The sequence below is a fragment of the Protopterus annectens genome, chromosome 2.part1 (assembly GCF_019279795.1).
Source record: "Protopterus annectens isolate FY-2018-M chromosome 2.part1, PAN1.0, whole genome shotgun sequence".
NCBI lineage: Eukaryota > Metazoa > Chordata > Ceratodontiformes > Protopteridae > Protopterus > Protopterus annectens.
The window spans coordinates 559,149,285-559,167,475 of record NC_056729.1 but is presented as its reverse complement, the minus strand read 5'-3'; the positions used below and the strand labels follow the sequence as shown (position 1 = coordinate 559,167,475).

General features: G+C 39.3%; 1 protein-coding gene across 1 annotated transcript in view; it reads left to right on the top strand.

Moving 5' to 3' along the window:
• Nucleotides 1-18,191, top strand: part of POLR1A (RNA polymerase I subunit A) — a 2,269,619-nt gene that overhangs the window by 1,178,955 nt on the left and 1,072,473 nt on the right. Inside the window, exon 20 of the mRNA XM_044062330.1 lies at nt 13,802-13,954. Within this exon, the coding sequence (XP_043918265.1) occupies nt 13,802-13,954 (153 nt within the window). The remainder of the gene's footprint in view (nt 1-13,801; nt 13,955-18,191) is intronic.

Here is an 18,191-nt window from a genome sequence, read left to right as displayed (position 1 = left end):
GGGGACTGGAGCTGAGACATGCTTCTGATAGATGGTAAGAAGTATCAGACCAGAATAAGCACAAAGAAAAATGTTATTGCGTACAGGCTTGTATGGAAGCTACCATATGAACATGACTAAATGATAAAAAAGTAACACTATAATTGTCAGAATCCTATAGCATACCAGAATATGCCCCGTATTAAGATAGCCAAAAATATCATTGGTAGTACTGAGGAGAATACAGTGGAAGGTAATGAGCTAAGCAAAAAAGATTGCCTACAGAAAAATACTGGAACAGTTTAAATACAGACCCAAAAGAAGAAAGTCATCTAAGTGAAGCAGAGACAGGAAATGAAGCAGAATTACATGCCTATGACAGAGCAACCTGTAGGAGCAGAGCAAATTTAAGGAAGGTAGTTAAGTAGTAAAACATTATTGACCAAAAGTGTTGTAAAGCAGGGGATATGGCTGACTAGAGGAACTGAAGAGAAAGAAATGTCACACTAATGGGGCACAATCCAAAGAAGTAAAGTTATGAGTTTTGAAAAAATGTTTAGCCTAAGAAGAGTTGTATATTTTCTGTTAAATTGAAATGGAGTCATAAGAGTGGGGAATTCTCAGCACTTGTGTATCGAAAAGGAGACTTTAGCTAATAAGAAAGAGTTTACTAGTGTCGAGTAAGAAGAAGAAACACAACCTGGTCAGAGTCCTAGACTCATTTCTGTAATTTCAAAACAGAAAACTATAATAAAGGGGACTCTTCACATCAAATATATGGAAATAATGAAAAAGTAAAATTAAAGACACTCTTGGTTTAGAATTGCCTTCTGCTGTAGATAAGAATTGCCTTCTGCCGTAGACCCCTATAGTGGCTTTTTTTATGCAAGATTCAAATGACAAATTCACCACCGTAACAGGTACAGGCAAGCAAAATCTGAGGGTAATGCTACTTAATGCTAGAAGTCTAAACCTCAAAATGCACTCACTCGAGGCACTCCTTAAAATGGATAACATCGACATCTGTGCAGTGACAGAGACCTGGTTCAAGGCTCCAGGGAGCACCACTGCATTACCAGGCTATAATTCATATCACACCTTTCGGCCACCTAACCTGGACTGAAGCACTAAAAGCGAGGCGTCTCCATATTCATTAAAGATATCCACACCTCCAGGCTAGTTGCTCAGCATAATGCATCTGAGATTATCCAAGTGCAACTAACTCTTGGCAAGACCGCAATGCAAATTGTAGCTTGCTGCAGATCCCCCACCATGCCCCAGGATTCCCACTCCTCATTTCTTGATACATTGGAAAATATTAGGTACAACCTAACACCCTAATAATGGGCGATTTCAACTGCCCCACCATTAACTGGGAAAACTACTTATGTACCAACTCTTGTGCTCAACGTTTTCTGGAATTCATAAATTCCAATGCCTTGGATCAACTTATCCACACCCCCACCAGGGGCAGCAATATCCTAGACCTGGCCATTACCAACATGGGCAACCGGTGTTCCACACCAGAGGTCAATTCCTCGTTGGTCAGATCCGACCACAAGCAAATCACCCTAGACATCCACATCCCACCCCCACCCCCCCCCCCCCATTAGGGAAACCACCGTAAAAAAGTTCTTCAAGGCCAACTTCACGCTTCTTAAGACAGAAGTGGCAAACTTCACAACACCCATGCTGATGGACAATAGAGATACGACTGCTGAATCCTATACAGTTGCACTTTATAAGCACTTACACGAGTGCATGGATCGTGCAATCCATAACAGAACCAAGATGCTATCCTCCAAAAAAAAGGAAGCCAATCTGGTGTTCCCCCTGCTATAAACTCTGCAACAGAAGAAAGAAACTGTTGCAAAAAAGAGTAAAATCCCATGATTGGAGGAACTCTGTGGTCAACCTCAATAAGAAGCTGAGATCCCTCATAAAATCCTCCAAAGCTAGTTACGAAAACAAAATCGCCACTGATTCTAAAGACAATCACAAAGCATTATATAGCTATGTCAAGAATCTCAATGGCAACACTCAGATCTGCTCTGAGCTACAGCACAATGGCACTAAGTATACAGAACCAACTAATATTGCCAACATCCTGGCAGATAGGTTCAGTGCTAACTTTACCCCTCTTTCATCCCCTAAGGGGCCCATCTCTATACCGGAAGAATGCAAAGTACCTGTAATCACAGCTGCACAGGTAAAAAACATACTCTCCAAAGCCAAGAACACAGCATCCATGGGACCTGATAACATCCCAGGCTGTGTTCTACATGAACTACAGAATGAACTGGCACCCCACCTTAGTACCATGTTCAGTCAAAGCCTCAACTCAGGCTTTGTGCCCACTGCATGGAGCACAGCAACGGTTATCCCACTCCACAAAGGGGGAGCCACCACGGACCCCGGGAACTACTGCCCCATTAGCCTGAAGAGCCCGGTCTGCAAGGCTGTGGAGCATATCATCATGGAACTTATAAACAATGACATTGGTAATCTCCAAACTCTGGACCCTACCCAGTTCGGGTTTGTAAAAGGCAGATCATGTCTCCTAAACCTGATAGACTTCTTTGAAGAGGTCAAAGCCGTAGATGAGGGTAAGGTGGTTCACACAGCCTATCTAGATCTCGCCAAGGCTTTTAACACCATCCCCCACTCTGGAATTATGGGTTGCCAACTGGCAAACTGACAGAACCCACACTGTGAAAGTAGCAGACTCTAAATCCAACTTCAGACCAGCGACAAGTGGAGTACCCAGGGTTCAGTCCTAGGTCCTCTCCTATTTGGTATGTACTTCTCTGAAGTATAGGTTAACACAGAAGGTCTTTGGCTAACAAAGTTCGCAGATGACTGCAAACTAGGAGCCATAATCAAAACTCCTAACAATGCGGACATCCTACAAAAGGGCCTCACTGAGACAGATGCCTGGTGTCAAAGCCATGGCCTCAAGCTCAATGCCAAAAAGTGCATTGTCATCCCTTTTGGTAAAAACTCTGTACCCATGAACTACCACATAGGTGGTAGTCTACTTAACACCAAAAGTGTGATAAGAGACCTTGGGACACAGGTGGACAGTAGTCTCTCCTTTGATAATCGCATCGCCGCAGTAGTCAGGAAATCCTTCTACGTGGCACACCTCATCACAAAAGGTTTCTCATCCAGGAAAAAAGAGGTCATTGTTCCCCTCTACTCATTAGACCCATTATAGAGTACAATGCCCCTTTTGGTATGTACCTCACAAGACATCTACAACAACTGGAAAGGCCACAGAAATACCTCAGAAAGAGGATTACCGGCCTCAAACAGATGCCCTACGCAGACCGTCTCAAAAAACTCCAGCTTTACTCTGTGACATATCACCTACTCAGAGGCAATCTCTGCCCAACATACAAAGCTTTGTCAAACCTAGAGCTGTTGGACATGCTCCACATAAAGAAATCCCAATCCCTCCGAGCTACACGCTCTAGGGACCTAAACCTTGTCACCACAATAAACAGAACATGCTGGAGGGATAGATTCCAGTCCCAGAGACTTCCCATACTCTGGAACAAACTACCTATCTATATCAAACAAAGCTTCTCATTAGCACTCTTCAAGAAAAATCTTGATGATTGGATGGGAGATAGGAAATTCACCCCGGAGATCACTTCTGTGGCTCTGCTTGACAGGGGCACAGGAAAATAATTTTCTTGGTTGACAAAAGCCAGGGTACCATTTGGCTAGGCTTATATAGGCCCTAGGGCCAATAGCCTAGTACCTACCTATGAACCTGTAATGTAGATGTGCTGTAGCCTATATTGTTGTATTCTGGAGAAGTGACTGAACATTCCACTTTGAAACAAGCAATTTAGAATTATCTAAATTTAGTAGACATAGATGTGAGTTATGTTAACTTCCGAAAAACTCAGTGGAAAGATGATACTTTAGTGAGAGCATGGGAGACCAAATAATTGATGATGGGAAATGATAAAGAACGAGTTGAACCTACTTCGTACTCTTAATTTGACATAAAACATGATCTCTTATATAGAGAAGGTGAATAAGTAAGAGATTGTACACTAGGTACTAGCACCACAGTCTTGCAGGATGTTGGTTACAAATCTTGCACACAGATGTGCACTTGGAGGTCACTTGCGAATGAGTAAAACTAAGGCCTGAGTGCTAACTAGATTTCATTGGCCAGAAATTATAAAAGAAATAGAAAAGTTCAGTTCATCGATCTAGAGTGTTAGATAACAGCTTGGGTTCATATATCCTTTTGTCCCAGTATTTATTTTAGATGTGCAATTTGAATGCATTGCCTTGGACATTGTTGGGCCATTGGTAAGCTCTAGCAGTGATTATCAATATATCTTGGTCATAGCAAACTATTTCCCCAGAAGGTATACCACTGTGTAAGGCTATTGCCAAGTCTTTTGCCACAGTTATGCTGTAGGGTGGATGTTGTGCTGTTATGCCCTAGGGTGGATGGTTTTAACGTACTGACCAAGGCACACTTTTTATGCCAGGGGTTATGACAATGTTTTCATGTTAAGATCATAGGAAATTACTAGAGTAATGCCCTAGGGCTTTTAAGCTTAGCCATTCATGCCCCAGTTTTGCCAATTATCAATACCCATGGGCTATAGGATCATAGGAAGTTACCAGGCTAAATGCCATAAAACCTTTTTAATCCTAATTAAGTGGTTAAAAAGTTTACCATACACATGCTAATGTTTTCTTAATATGTGAAAGTTTGTCTAAGGAGGAAATTACTTTTTAGGGAAAGAAAGTATGTTTAGAGCATTGTCAGGTGTATTACTGACCAAGGAACACCCTTTGTCAAGGGCTCTGTAGAAGCTGTGCGAATGTTTTCATGTTAAACAGTAAAAAATTCAGTTTACAATGCACAGACTGAAATTCGTTCAATTCTGTTAAATGATTCATTACAAGACAAATTTTATGATTTATTCTTGTATAAAAGGAAGACTTTTCTAAACTATGGCAGATTTGTTGTGGTGTTGAGGGAGACACTTATTGTCCTGTGTATTGGAAGACCAGAGTTCAAAGGGAGACTATTATTTTGCCTTAGTCGGAGGTGGGTCCTTTTGCCTTGAGAGGGATTCTAATGAAGAGGATAAATTCCTTTGACCTTGGGTCAAATGTAATAACTGCCACCCAATCAAGCTTATGACTGCCCTGATTAGATTTAGGTTATTCAGTATTCAAAAGTTATTGGTCACAATGAAATAATTCTTAGCAGAGGTTTCGAAGTGAAAAATTCAAATGTCTAGGTCATATTTTGTATTACTTCAGTTTAAAGGCAGATTAAAAAAACTTACTGTAGGGAAGTTGCAGTCTCTGGTGTGTGGCCTTCTGGTTTCTCAGCCATTTTTTCCTTTGTATCCTCTGAATAGAGTGAGGGATTAATGCAGTAAATTACTGTAGGGTGTTCATAAAAATCACCAAAGTACCTCAAGTAGGTTAAAATACATTATTCTTCAGTTAGGCAGATGAGCGCTGTGCGAATAGTGATCAGTAGTGGTTAGTTGGCTTAGGTTTTTTGTGTAAGGTAGTGGGCATGTTGACGTGAGGGTATCTGTAGTGGGTGTGCCAATGGTGATATGGCTGGCCCAGAGGGCGGATACCTTACAATTAGTCCCTGCCCATAAATTATTTCCTTATCTTTTTACAATCTTAAATTAGCTTTATAAATATTTAGGTCTCTGTGATAACTGCAACACTTGCATGGATTTAATACATTAAAAACATACAAAAATACAATTCCAAAGTCTCTATAATTTACTTCCAGTCTTGTTCCCTTATGCATTAAAAACTATAGTAATCTCACAAGTTTATTGTCATTCTAGGATTAGCTTTTTTTTTTTTTTTTTAATGAGATAAAAAAGGGGGAACCATTGCTTAAAACAACGTTGTACCAGCACTTTCGCTATTTAAAATATGCTTTATTAGATCTGCCTGTTAACAGTTTGTTAGTAGCTCGTAAAGTTTCTTTAAAAATGTCAGAACAACATTTTAAATGTAAGCAGTTGGGTTATGTTCACAAAGCTTTGTGTTTTATAGAGAATGTTTGCAGTCTTAATGCTTATCTTATTTTTTACTTGAGCTGTCTGGTGCCCTTCTCAGTATTAACAGCCCACTAATCGTCACAAATTGCTGCTTTTTAAGGTGAAGCCTTTTAGGGATTCTAATGAGTGAAGAATGTCTCTACTATCTAGACTGGTGAGCTGTAGAGTTACTGTGCAATTTTGAGTTTGGTCTGATTGTGAAAGAAACTGAGTTGTGCCTGCGACTTCATCTTAGTTAGATCAGAATCTGGCTATGTACTGAGCCTTTTTCAACTTAAGCTGTAGAAGAATCTGTACATGGACATTTTTATTATAGTGAGATTGTATTTTCTTTTCAAAATTTACTTTGCAACCTTGTATAGGCAACTTGTAAGTTGAGTAAAGGTTACATTTTCAGTTATATCTGGGTTCATTGTCTTCAGAATACCACATTGTTTTTGTAATTTGCAGTTGGTATCGTTCTTTATGCTTTTTTGTAGTGGTTTCTGTAAGTATGCATTTGCTGTTCTTGGCCTTGGGTTAGTTTATGATGAGTAAATGTATCATCTTCCTTAGCACAGATGGGTGGATATTATGTAAGAATACACCATGCATCTTTTTGTTGCTTCCTGAATAATGGCCAGTAGGAAGTGTGATGATAATAAGATCTAAGTGAGAAGTGGTAATAAATAAGTGTGTTAGGTTATGTATGGTATAAGGACAATAGTTTCTTTAAAGTACCTTCATTCATTTTCTGATGCCAACCTTAGCCTGTTTGGGGTTGTGTGGAGCCAGATTCTCTTCAGGTATGCAGTGGGCATTAGCCAGAAAAGTATTCTTGGACAGAACAACAGAATATAGCAAGATGCATGCAGTCTCATACATACACAGCTCCGGGCAATTTAGAATGATTACTGGTTCACTGTTCCACATGTCTTTTGGATTTGAGAAAGAAACCAAAAAACTCTGCAAAAGTTCATGTAATCATGTAAAACACTGAGACTGCACACAGAAGGCAACTCAGTTGAAGACAGAACTGAAAACCTTGTAAAAAATTGTCACCAAGTGCTAAGCTAGTATTACATACATGGAGACAGTAGTACTTAGGTGGGAGAGCAAAATCCAAGAGTCTCACCCCAAACGCAGTTGTTTGTTTAAATGAGTTGGGAACATAGTTAAGTGGGAGGGTTTTATGGAGTGAGCTGAAGACTGAAATGGCAGTGAGGAATATAAAAAACGAGACCATCACAAATAGGAAGAAGGTAAATACTGTGCCTGTTCTTAGGGCCCAGTATTCTAGACAGCAGAACAGAGGGAAGCAACTAGTAGATTCCATTCTCTGTTGAGGATCAGATGACCTATAATATTGTTCAGAATGTATTAGGAATGTAAAAGGATTGTGAGAATGCTACTTCTCTGTGGCTGGTGCTAACATGAGTCCTTGCAGAAGTGTTTTGAAAGTCTGCATCTGAGTGTTTTATTTGTGCACAACAGGAAAATAGGACTTTTGGGATCTTTAGCAGTCTTTGGTTTAGTAAATTCTTTAATTCCAAATGTTGTACATTTTGCATTGTATTTCGCATACTTACTTCCAGTTGTATGCTAGGTTAGCCTGGCTGAGAAAAAGCCCATTTTCAGCACAAGTCCAAGAAAAAGCTCCCCAGTTTATATAACAGATACACAGAACATGAGTGCAGAAACAGCATGCATATTTTACATAACGGATGTAAAATAATACTTACCTTAGACTTAAAAAAAAGAGGGTGAGTTGTAGGTAGTGAAAGGAGCAGATAGTGTATTTTATTTGTGAAAGGTTAGATTAGTTAAGAAAATGTAGACAACGAAACCTTTGAGTAAAAATAAATGTATGTATATACACACACACTTGCGCACACACACACACACACACACACACACACACACACACACACACACACACACACACACACACACACACACATACATACACATACACATTAATATTAATAGTCTTGATTATTTTTATCACTATTGTTATTGTTGTGTATTACTTGCATAGTGTCATTGTTACTGTTTGTTGGTTGCATTTCCTAATTCTGCCTTTGTACTGCTTTGTCTTGACCTTGCTAATCTCATGGTATAGAATTTATCAGTGAGTGCATGACAGGCATGCAATATAAAAGATGCTTTTTCCTAACAGAGAACAGGTGCTTCTTTGGTTATGTGTATTAGGATCTACTTCTCATCTCACCAGAAACAGTGAAAACAAAATAGTGTCATGACATGGTGTAGAGAGCAAAGCTGTACATGTAAAATGGAATCTGTTATGCTCTGTGTAATTTAAGTGTCAAGAAGTCCAAGAAGGTAATAAAAATCACAATCTGGAAGAAAGCATAATGTTTACAAATACACTCCCAGGACATATTTTTTATCAAAGAACATTAAACATGGGCAGGGAAAAAAAAAGCCTGTTCCACAAGATTAAACACAGGATGGAAAAATAGATTCAAAGAGTTCTGCTGGCAACTGTACCTGGAATCAAGCCACAACGGAGAACGAAAACATTTTAAAGTTTTCCTTCCTCATTACTGTGGACATGTACTGCAGTCATTCAGTGCTATTCATTCTTCAGTTGTACTTGGACATTCAGTCCTTTGAGCTTTCCAGCAAACGCAACTACGTGCAGACTCTGAAAGAGCTTTGCTTGGGCCTATTACTGAATAGTGCTGTACAGCCACACTGACAAACGAACTACACACTGTGAAGTTTCATCTGTATTCTAGGGTCTGGCCCATCCACGCAGTCAAAAGGCGATACATTTGCAGTGAGGGAAAGGAAGATTGCCTTGATAGGTATCCAGCCAAGTTATGCTTTGCAGTTAAATGGGCATTTGCCAAGGAGACCACCATGTATTTACAAAACACTAATCTTCTGTTTTCAGGGTCGCCCAGACATTAGACAGAGAACTCAGGATTATTTTTTCAACACTCAACCTAGTGCAATCTAGCCATTTTAATTCTTAGCTTGATTTGAACCTAGGACAATAGTTTTGGAAAGGAACTTATTTTCACCTGCAGACAAATTAATGGGTGATAATATAAACTGTTATTTTTCAAACTATTGGTTTTGAAAGAAAGTCTTGGTAGTAGGGTGATTCAAGAAGGATTTTTGAAATGGGGGCCAAAGCGGGACCCAGATTGCACTGCTTAGCCCAAATAGAGAAACTTTTCCTCTTACTGGAGTAAATCTTTTGAGTGGAAGCCTTCTGAGAGGCCAGAGTAATGTTCTTGACAGGGGAAGCCAGCCTGGACTGTTTCAAGATTACCGGAAGTGGACAAACCATGCCATCAAATGGAGCATTTAAAAGTTGGGAATTGGAAACTGAGAGGGATGGGAAATTAGATCCAGAATGGGATCTAGTACCCAAGGGGGGTAATTTCAAATGAGACCATAGAAGCGGGAACCACATCTGCCGAGGCCAAAAGGGGGTGATGAGGATGAAGGTAGACTTGAGGCGATGAGCTTTCTGAAGTACTCTGGGAAGAAGAGGTAAAGGTGGATAGGCATAAAGCAGACCCGGAGGCCACTTGTGAACCACAGCATTCCCAGGATTTTCCCGTCTGGTGGAATCAGGGCAAAATACCGGCTGTATTTGTGGTTGAGAGGGGAGGTAAACAGATTGCAGCTTGGTTGACCCCAGCAAAGGAAGATCTCTTCCGTCATCAAAGGATTCAACAACCACTCGTGAGCACTCAGGATTGCCCTGCTCATTATGACCACTAACACGTTGGACTCTACAATGCAACAAAAAAGTGCCTAGAGGACACTGCCCATTCCCACACCCTCATGGCCTTGTAACAAAGCAGATACGAATGTGTGCCCCCTGCTTGTTGATGTACCACACAACAGCCGATGTCGGATCCAAGATCGATGAATAGTGACATAGGATAACACAGATGTCAAGTTATGGTACTCTTTTTCTGCCACATGTACTGTTGTCTCAGATGGTTAGTCAGCCATCTTGTTGTAAAATAAACAAGTCTTCAGCTTTATTTATGGCTGTTTCTACTTTTTATGTTAACTCGGAGCTTGTCTTGTCTTAGTCTTTGTACAAGTTTAGTGCTAAGTTATTTTCATGGTGCTGAGATTTTAATTAATGTTCGTTTTCTCTGTCACTTAAGACATCTTTAAGTAACAGTAGCATCTGATCTGTGTTGACACCTGTGACTTTTACAGATACCAGCAAAGCATACAGTGAAAGTTGTATAAAGCTAAACTCAAAGATTTCTTCACAAATAACATTTTTCAGAGGCACAAGGAAAGGTTGCCCACCATCCCCTTGTAAGGGTCTGCTCAAAAAGCTTAGCAGTACCAGTGGTGAGGATGGGTTACCAACTGGCTTACTGACCGAACCCACACTGTAAAAGTAGCCAACTCCAAATCCAGCTCCAGACAAGTGACAAGTGGAGTACCTCAGGGTTCAGTCCTGGGATCGCTCTTGTTTGGCATCTACTTCTCTGAAGTACTAAGGGACTCTGGCTAACAAAGTTTGCAGATGACTGCAAACTGGGAGCCATTATTGAATCCTCCAAATGATGTGGATATTCTACAAAAGGCCCTTACAGAAACAGATGCTTAGTGCCAGAGCCATGGGCTCAAGCTCAATGCCAAGAAATGTATAGTTATCCCCTTTGGGGAAAAAACATGTACCCATGAATTACCACATAGGTGGCAGTACACTAAATACCGAAAGTGTGATAAGAGGCACACAGGTGGACAGTGGTCTCGCATTCAATAACCACATCACCACAACAGACAGGAAATCTTTCTATGTGGCACACCTCATCACTAAGGGCTTTTCATCCAGAAAAAAGGAGGTCATTGTCCCACTATACTCATCCCTCATTAGACCCATTGTAGAATACAATGCCTTGTTTGGTATGTACCACTCAAGACATCTGCAGTAACTGGAAAGGCTGCAGAAATACCTCACTAAAAGAATCACAGGCCTTAAGCAGATGCCGTATGCTGACCGTCTAAAAAAACTCCACCTATACTCTGTCACATATCGTCTACTCAGAGGTGATCTCTGCTTAACATACAAGGCCATGTCAAACCCAGAGCTGTTGGACATGCTCCACTTAAAGAAATCCCAATCCCTCAGAGCCACATGCTCCAGGGATCTAAACCTTGTCATCACAATGAACAAAACATGCTGCAGGGATAGGTTCCTGACCCAGAGACTCCCCAGACTCTGGAATAGACTGCCCATACATGTCAAGCAGAGCGCCTCTTTGGCCCTCTTCAAAAGGAACCTTGATGATTGGTTGGGGAAATTCACCCCGGGGATCATGTCAGTCGCCCTGCTAGACAGGGGTCCAGGGAAGTAAATACTGTGGGAAGAAATACCAAGGAATTGTTATGTCTAGGCTTGTATAGGCCCTAGGGCCGATAGCCTAGTACCAGCCTATGAACCTATAATATCATCCACTGAGGTAAAATTAATACACAGACCTAACAGATAATAAACAGTTTTTTCTGCCAGAATAAGTAGCGACTGCATGTATACTTGTCAGTTTTTAAAAAAGAAAAACATGTTAAACTGAGGTCCCATCTACCTAAGTTGGTGGTAGTTCAGGTGGATGTAAAAGATCCCACGGCACTTATTGAAAAGATTAGGGAAAGCTGCTTGGTGTCATGGCCAAATTTCCCTTAATCAGTATGAGTACAACCTCAGGTCTTTGTTGAACCCATTCAGCAAAGGATAATAAAATAAATAAAAACATTAAGAAGCATGTGAGGATAAATCCTTCCACGGATTGGCTGAACAGTACCCTCCTACAGAAGAGCTGCTTTAAGAGTATAGTAATGTTTTCTTGATTCAGCCTTATTTAGTGCTTCTAGAATCTCTGTAAATAGGAAGTTACATTAATGGTTATAATATTCACTGTCTTGATGAACAGGTTTTATTTTTCTTTTTGCTGTTGTAACCAGAACCACTTTTTTCTTGAGTGACATATAGGGTCCTCTTTGCATTTCCTTTCACCTTCTTTTACTCTTGATTGTATGTTGTCTGTCATTTATGGTCATGTGTTTTAGTTTATTTCTGTGGCATTAATCTTCCACGTACAAGTGCATAGCTAATGTTTTGAGACTATACACCATGTTCAAGAATGTTGTCCCACCTACACTAACAGTGTAAACACCACCACTACCAATCGATGCATGTTACTGAAACTTAACCTTTTTCATACTATCAAAATATAGAAATGAAATGACAGACTTAAACCTCTTTTTCTGAATTGTGGTTAGCACCACTGTCTTTTAGGGGGGTATATATCCTCTGACTGCGAAACAAAGATAATACTGTGAACCAGACAAACATGGCCCAGTAAAGGTATGTGCCAGTATTTCAGAGTGACTATGCAAATTGACATTAGAAAGGCGAGTCTCCATTTGCTTTGCAGCATGGTGATCTCACAAAGATTGCTGCTGTGGCATGCCTTTGCATATTTGTGCATTATTTTTGGAGTAAGAAATCACAGACTTGCAGGGCCTCAGGACTTGATGTCTGTTCCTTATTTATGAGATGTTTCATAAAAGTATTGCTGTCATTCAGTATGCTGATATGAATGGTGTGTAGTTCTACTTGAACTTTTCTGAGATAACAGTATGCATCTGTGCCAACAAGTAAATCTGAGGAAGAATATAGTTATATGGTGGTACTTAAAAAAGAGAGAGAAATGGCAGATGCAGGGAGCCTATTAATATGCAAAGAATGGTGATGGAAAAAGGGCTGTTTCCCTCTGGATGCACTGTTTTAGGCTGCACTCACTCTTAACTACTTCACTTCTGATATATATATTTTTAACCACCTATCCCAAGTTCCTTCTAAAATCCCTTTTGTTGTACAGTACCCTGATAGGTAGCCTGTTTCATTTCTTTGCAGCACTCTCTTTGAAGAAGCACTTTGAATGTGATTGTAACCACGTGTTGCAGGTGCACCACACTCTAATTGTTTTAAAATATGTTTAAGATATTTCACTGATAAGCCATGTCAGGTTATGTATTCTAAGATTTCAGTATACACTTAGGTGGTACAGCATTGTACGGATTTAATGGCTCTATAAGTTGCCATGAAATGTATTAAAATATTTTGTGTTCCTCATGTGCCTTATTACACATGTAAACTGACTTTGAGCTTACTCTGGGATTGAGGTTTGTTTCCAGAATGCATTTCTAACTTACTTGTTTTCTGGTGCTTTTTGGTAGATAGCAGTCTGAATGGTGGAGAGTCTGAAGGGACATAATTTCATGATGATTGTTCTTAATTTCTTCTGTCATTATTTAGTAAAAGAATGCAAGTTTGGCAGTTCTAATTTAATCCTGTCAATGAGTTAGAGATGCAGAATTTGCCAGAATTACATTTACTGATGGCATTGTATTAACACTTTTTTGGGGTTGCTGCACAGTTTTTTTATGTAGTCCATTAATTATTGGATTTTAGATTGATTTCTTTCTCTTTAGTAAACTAGTTGTATTATTTAACTGTTTAAAATTAGCCTGACCTATTTTTTCTCATTATACTATATATCAGTTGCAAAGTGCAAGATAAGAAATCATTTTTTATGAAGTAGTCATCAATCTTTTTTGTTTTTTCATGATTTCAAGGCTGTAGCTGACACATTTATTTAAGCTGCTGCATATATCTATGACATTTTTATACTGACCATTTTTTAATAAGCTGCATAATATGTAATATGTTATTGATATGTTTTGTGGTATAGATTTCCTGCCTTTTGGGTCAGATTGAGCTGGAAGGACGAAGACCACCACTGATGCCATCGGGGAAATCTCTTCCGTGCTTTCAGGCATATGATGTTTCTCCAAAAGCAGGGGGATTTGTGACGGGACGATTCCTCACAGGCATCAAGCCTCCTGTATGACATTTATATTTTTCATTAGTTTCGTAATAAAATTGATTATTGGTTTTTAGATTTATTATATAGGTACTAAGATGAGAAGAATAAAAGATGTAAGACAGCAACGGAATCTCTTAGGGTCTTTCACAGAAAACAGTTGTAAATACTACATTCGTGCATGTTTTCTTTTTAACTGCATCTTACCTTCCTTTCACTTGCATTGCTTACAGCAAGTTTAAACAGAGTTTAATAAAAAAAGAGAGAAATTTATTCAGTCCTTTTTATTACAGATGTGTTCCTCTGTCCATTCAGTATGTTATTTAAGGTTCCCTGTTGAAATGTAGGCACTCGCAGGTTCATGGAATCGTTAATGCCTTGTCAGTAGACTGAAAAAAAAAATCAAAAATCCAGGAGAAGAGCAATTCAAGAACATCACTGATCCAATTTAAACTTTTTAATAGGAGGGCAACCCCCTTGTACTGCCCTGATTTGGGGGCAAAACCCTCACATGCCCAAACTTTTATATGTACTAACTGTGAGATTGCCATACCTTGGAGAAAAGGGAATATTCTGGGCAATAGCCATGCCTGACTTAGTATATGCAAGTCCCTTTTTCAGCCATTCAGACTTCATGTTTCAGGACTTGCTGTAGTGGATCCCATCATTTCAAATGGTTCCTGTTCTTCTTTGTCTGTTGATAATGCTGTTGGCTTTGAACATTCAGTACAGGCATATACTGTAGGTAGACCATCCGTAATGTATTAAGGGAGACTGAGGTACTGGGATCTGCTTCTTGTCATGCTGGTAACATTTCTTTAAGTGAAGCAGGTTTTGCTGTATCTGTAGGTGAATTGACTGTTTCAAGGACTAAAGGCAGTATACTGTGTGCTTGTGTGCCTCTCACTAGAAGCGTTAAAGCAAGGAATGGATTTTAGACAAATGATTTACAATGAGGATATGAATAATTATCATAAAAAACATGTTTTAGCTGAATATATGACCATTGCTAAACCGTATTCAAGGCAGTGATTCAAGGATTAATAATAGAAAGCTTACTAAATTACAGTGAAATATACAAGAAAGACAAAGCAAATGATTAATATTATTAAAAGGAATTGGTCCTTTGCTTTTTCTCTAGCATTTGCGATGATATGATAATCCTAGGTTTTTGTAAAAGGAATAATAATGTAAAGTTAGAATTGTTATAAAGATTTCCCTAAGTCAAATAATTTAAAGTTGAATGCCAATAGCACTGTCCTGTGCTGTAAATGTTAATTTTTTAGTTACGTAGGTAAAGATATAACAGTTGAACGTCCAGTCACAGCTAAGAAATATGAGCTCACCTGCTCTGCAACTGGTGACTCAGAGAATTTAATACGCTTGGCTACTTTCGTAGCTTGCTCCTGCTTTTACATAGGGAAGACTAATAGGAAAATAAAAAAGAATTTCACAGCATCTGTCAGATATTAGAAGGAATATTAAAATGAATGCCCTTTATTAACATATTGCTAAAAATGGTGCTGAACATAGATTTGTGTTCAGGATTATTCAGAGGTTATATTCTAGTAAAAGAGGACTTGATATCACCTTAATGACTGAGATGGCAGAGTGTAATTGGATTACGTATTTGCATGTAGTTTGCACACCTGGTCTGAATACTACAGTGTCAGTTAAACATGTTAAGTTATGATTAAGAAATTTAATATAGTTTTAGAAAGTGAATTTTTAAAATAGTTTTTGTATGAGAGCTGTTGTATTATTATTATTATTATTGATGATGTTCTTCATATTGATCACTGCTGCAGTACCCTTAGCGGTATGGGTTATGTCCTGTCAAGGATATAACAACCAGACAGCTTCTAAAGCTTCAGAGCACCTTTCATACACCCAAACTTAAGCAGTTCAAGATGAGTTGAATAAGACACGTTTGGACGTGAAGCCCTTCAGAGCTTTACTGCTGCTGAAGAGTACGCTTCTGTGAGGCTTTTGAGGATCGATGGTCAGCTTCTGCTGTCCTTTTCTGGGTAGATAAGTTCCCTTTGGGGAGAAAAACCTTCCATTTTCTTATATTTATTGATGTTTTATTACTTTCCTCTTCAGCAAAGTTATTTAAACTAGGAATGTTGTGTTTTAATGGACTGTCGTGAGACTGCAACGTACTTTTAAACGGGACACCCATTTTTTTTCTGTCAGTTTTTAAGTTGCATAAACTAAATGATAACATATTTTCTGTAGAGAAATTGTGTTTAATTTTCCATTGTGAGGCTGCCATATTTTTTGAAAGTGCTTTTTACTGCATTTTTTCTGTCAGAGTAACTTCTGTGGACTAGTAGATTTACTGGCATTTGTTGCTTGTCTTCCCTGGGAAAGAGGCACCCTTTTCAGGTTGACCATGGAACATATTGTCTGTCCCATGATAAGTCCTTCTTTCATCCACAAAAAGAAAAAAATTAAGCAAACAGAATCCCTCTGGTGTAGCACCTACAGCCACTATAGACTGGGGGTTAGCTGCGTCCTCTGCGGCTGTTGGAGTCCCGTCAGTGGGCAAGGAAAAGCTATTCTTGCTGGTCCTAGGAAAGGGAACCAAGAAGGTTTCCTTGTTATGTCAGAGTGCCGTGCGCAGTGGCTGCCATTAGTAACACGGTTGGGCCTATTTTTTTCCTGTCGCAAAGAAACAGAAAACCAAGCATGTATCTGCTTCTCAAATTTTTTTGTATAGGAGTAGTAAACTGGGACTGGCTCAGGGTTTAATTCAGGCTTTTGATACTTCTTGTAAAGTAGTTTCTAGTAAAATAAAGAGGGATGCCACCTTTCCTAAAGAGATACAGGATTCTGAATCTGAACAGAAAGATGCAGGGATAGATTCAGGGTTTTGTCCTCAAATTTCAGATTCTCAGACACTGGGGAGAGCTCAGTTTCTGATTCTTCCTCTTTCGCAGACAATTGCTAGTATGTCCCAGTGTTTTGGTGGGAGAACACTGAGGTTTCTTAGTCGCTCCAAAAAAACTGAGTTATTACAGAAGGATATTCCAGACCTTTCACCCATTCCTCCTGTCCTGTCTGCTGTAGATGACCTGTGTCTTACTGCTTGCAATTTTCCTGATAGTCAGCCAGCTGTCCCTAAAAAGGCAGATAGGATGTATAAAATTAGTCAGTCTTTTAAATGTTTATAAATTAGTCCCAAACCTGATCCAACAGCTATATAGCCTTAGTTGATTCCACTGCTGCTAACCACTTTGTTAATTCCAATCCTACTCTTTCTAATAAGGACGGAAAAACTTACTGATACATATGGGAAAAAGTGTATACTTCTCTGACATTGATTTTCAGAATTTTAAATTGTCATGCTCATGTGTTAAAGTTTGGTCCGACATATTGTGAAAGTATGAGGAATGTTGTAGCTACAGTTTCTTTATGTGAATTCAAAACTGCTTTAAATAACTTAGTTTCTTCTATTGCACAAGTCACTACTCATTGTTTGCAGTATGTGTAAGATTCTGTTGGTACTTTTTCCAGGGCTATGGCCACTGGTACTATTTTAAGGAGGTTTGCTTTGCGGCATTCTCAGAAACTCCCAGATTTAGATAAATGAAATTTTAAATTCTCCCTTAGATAGAGGTTTAGTGTTTGACCCCTCTGCTGCAGAGGTGATCAAAAAGTGTGATGAAAGGGGCAAGCCGATTAATGAAATCTATAAGATTTGCAAGACCTTCTTTTCCAAATTGTACAAGGAATTTTCTTTCTCGTCATCCGTTCTTGACAAAAAACAGAATAAATGGGCTCAATAGAATTCAAGTAAACAGACATTTAAGAAGAAGTGGCAAAGAGTTCCAAAAAGAAGTCTCAAACCTCCCAAAACCAAGGACAGTGCAACAAGTCTGAATGACTGTTCAAGAGACCGTGTGACCCCCATTCTACCCTGGCCCCTATTGTCTTCCAATAAGTCTAAATTGCCATTTTTCTCTTTGGCAACAATTATTTTAGACAAATGGGTTCTGAAAATCATTCAACAGGGTTACAGATGGCAGTGGGAGGAAATTCCTCCTTTTCAGGGGGTCATTCCTCATCTTGCAGATCAAACTCTCTTGTTTTCTCCTGTTTTTCATCACATGCTGTTCCAAGGAGTGATAGAACCAGTTCCTCCTTCCCATGTGGGAAAGGGGTTTTATTCAGGGATGTTCTTAGTGCCCAAAAAAGAAAATGCTTGGATACCAGCTCTGTATCTTTTTTCCTATACCTGTTTGTGATTGTGCCC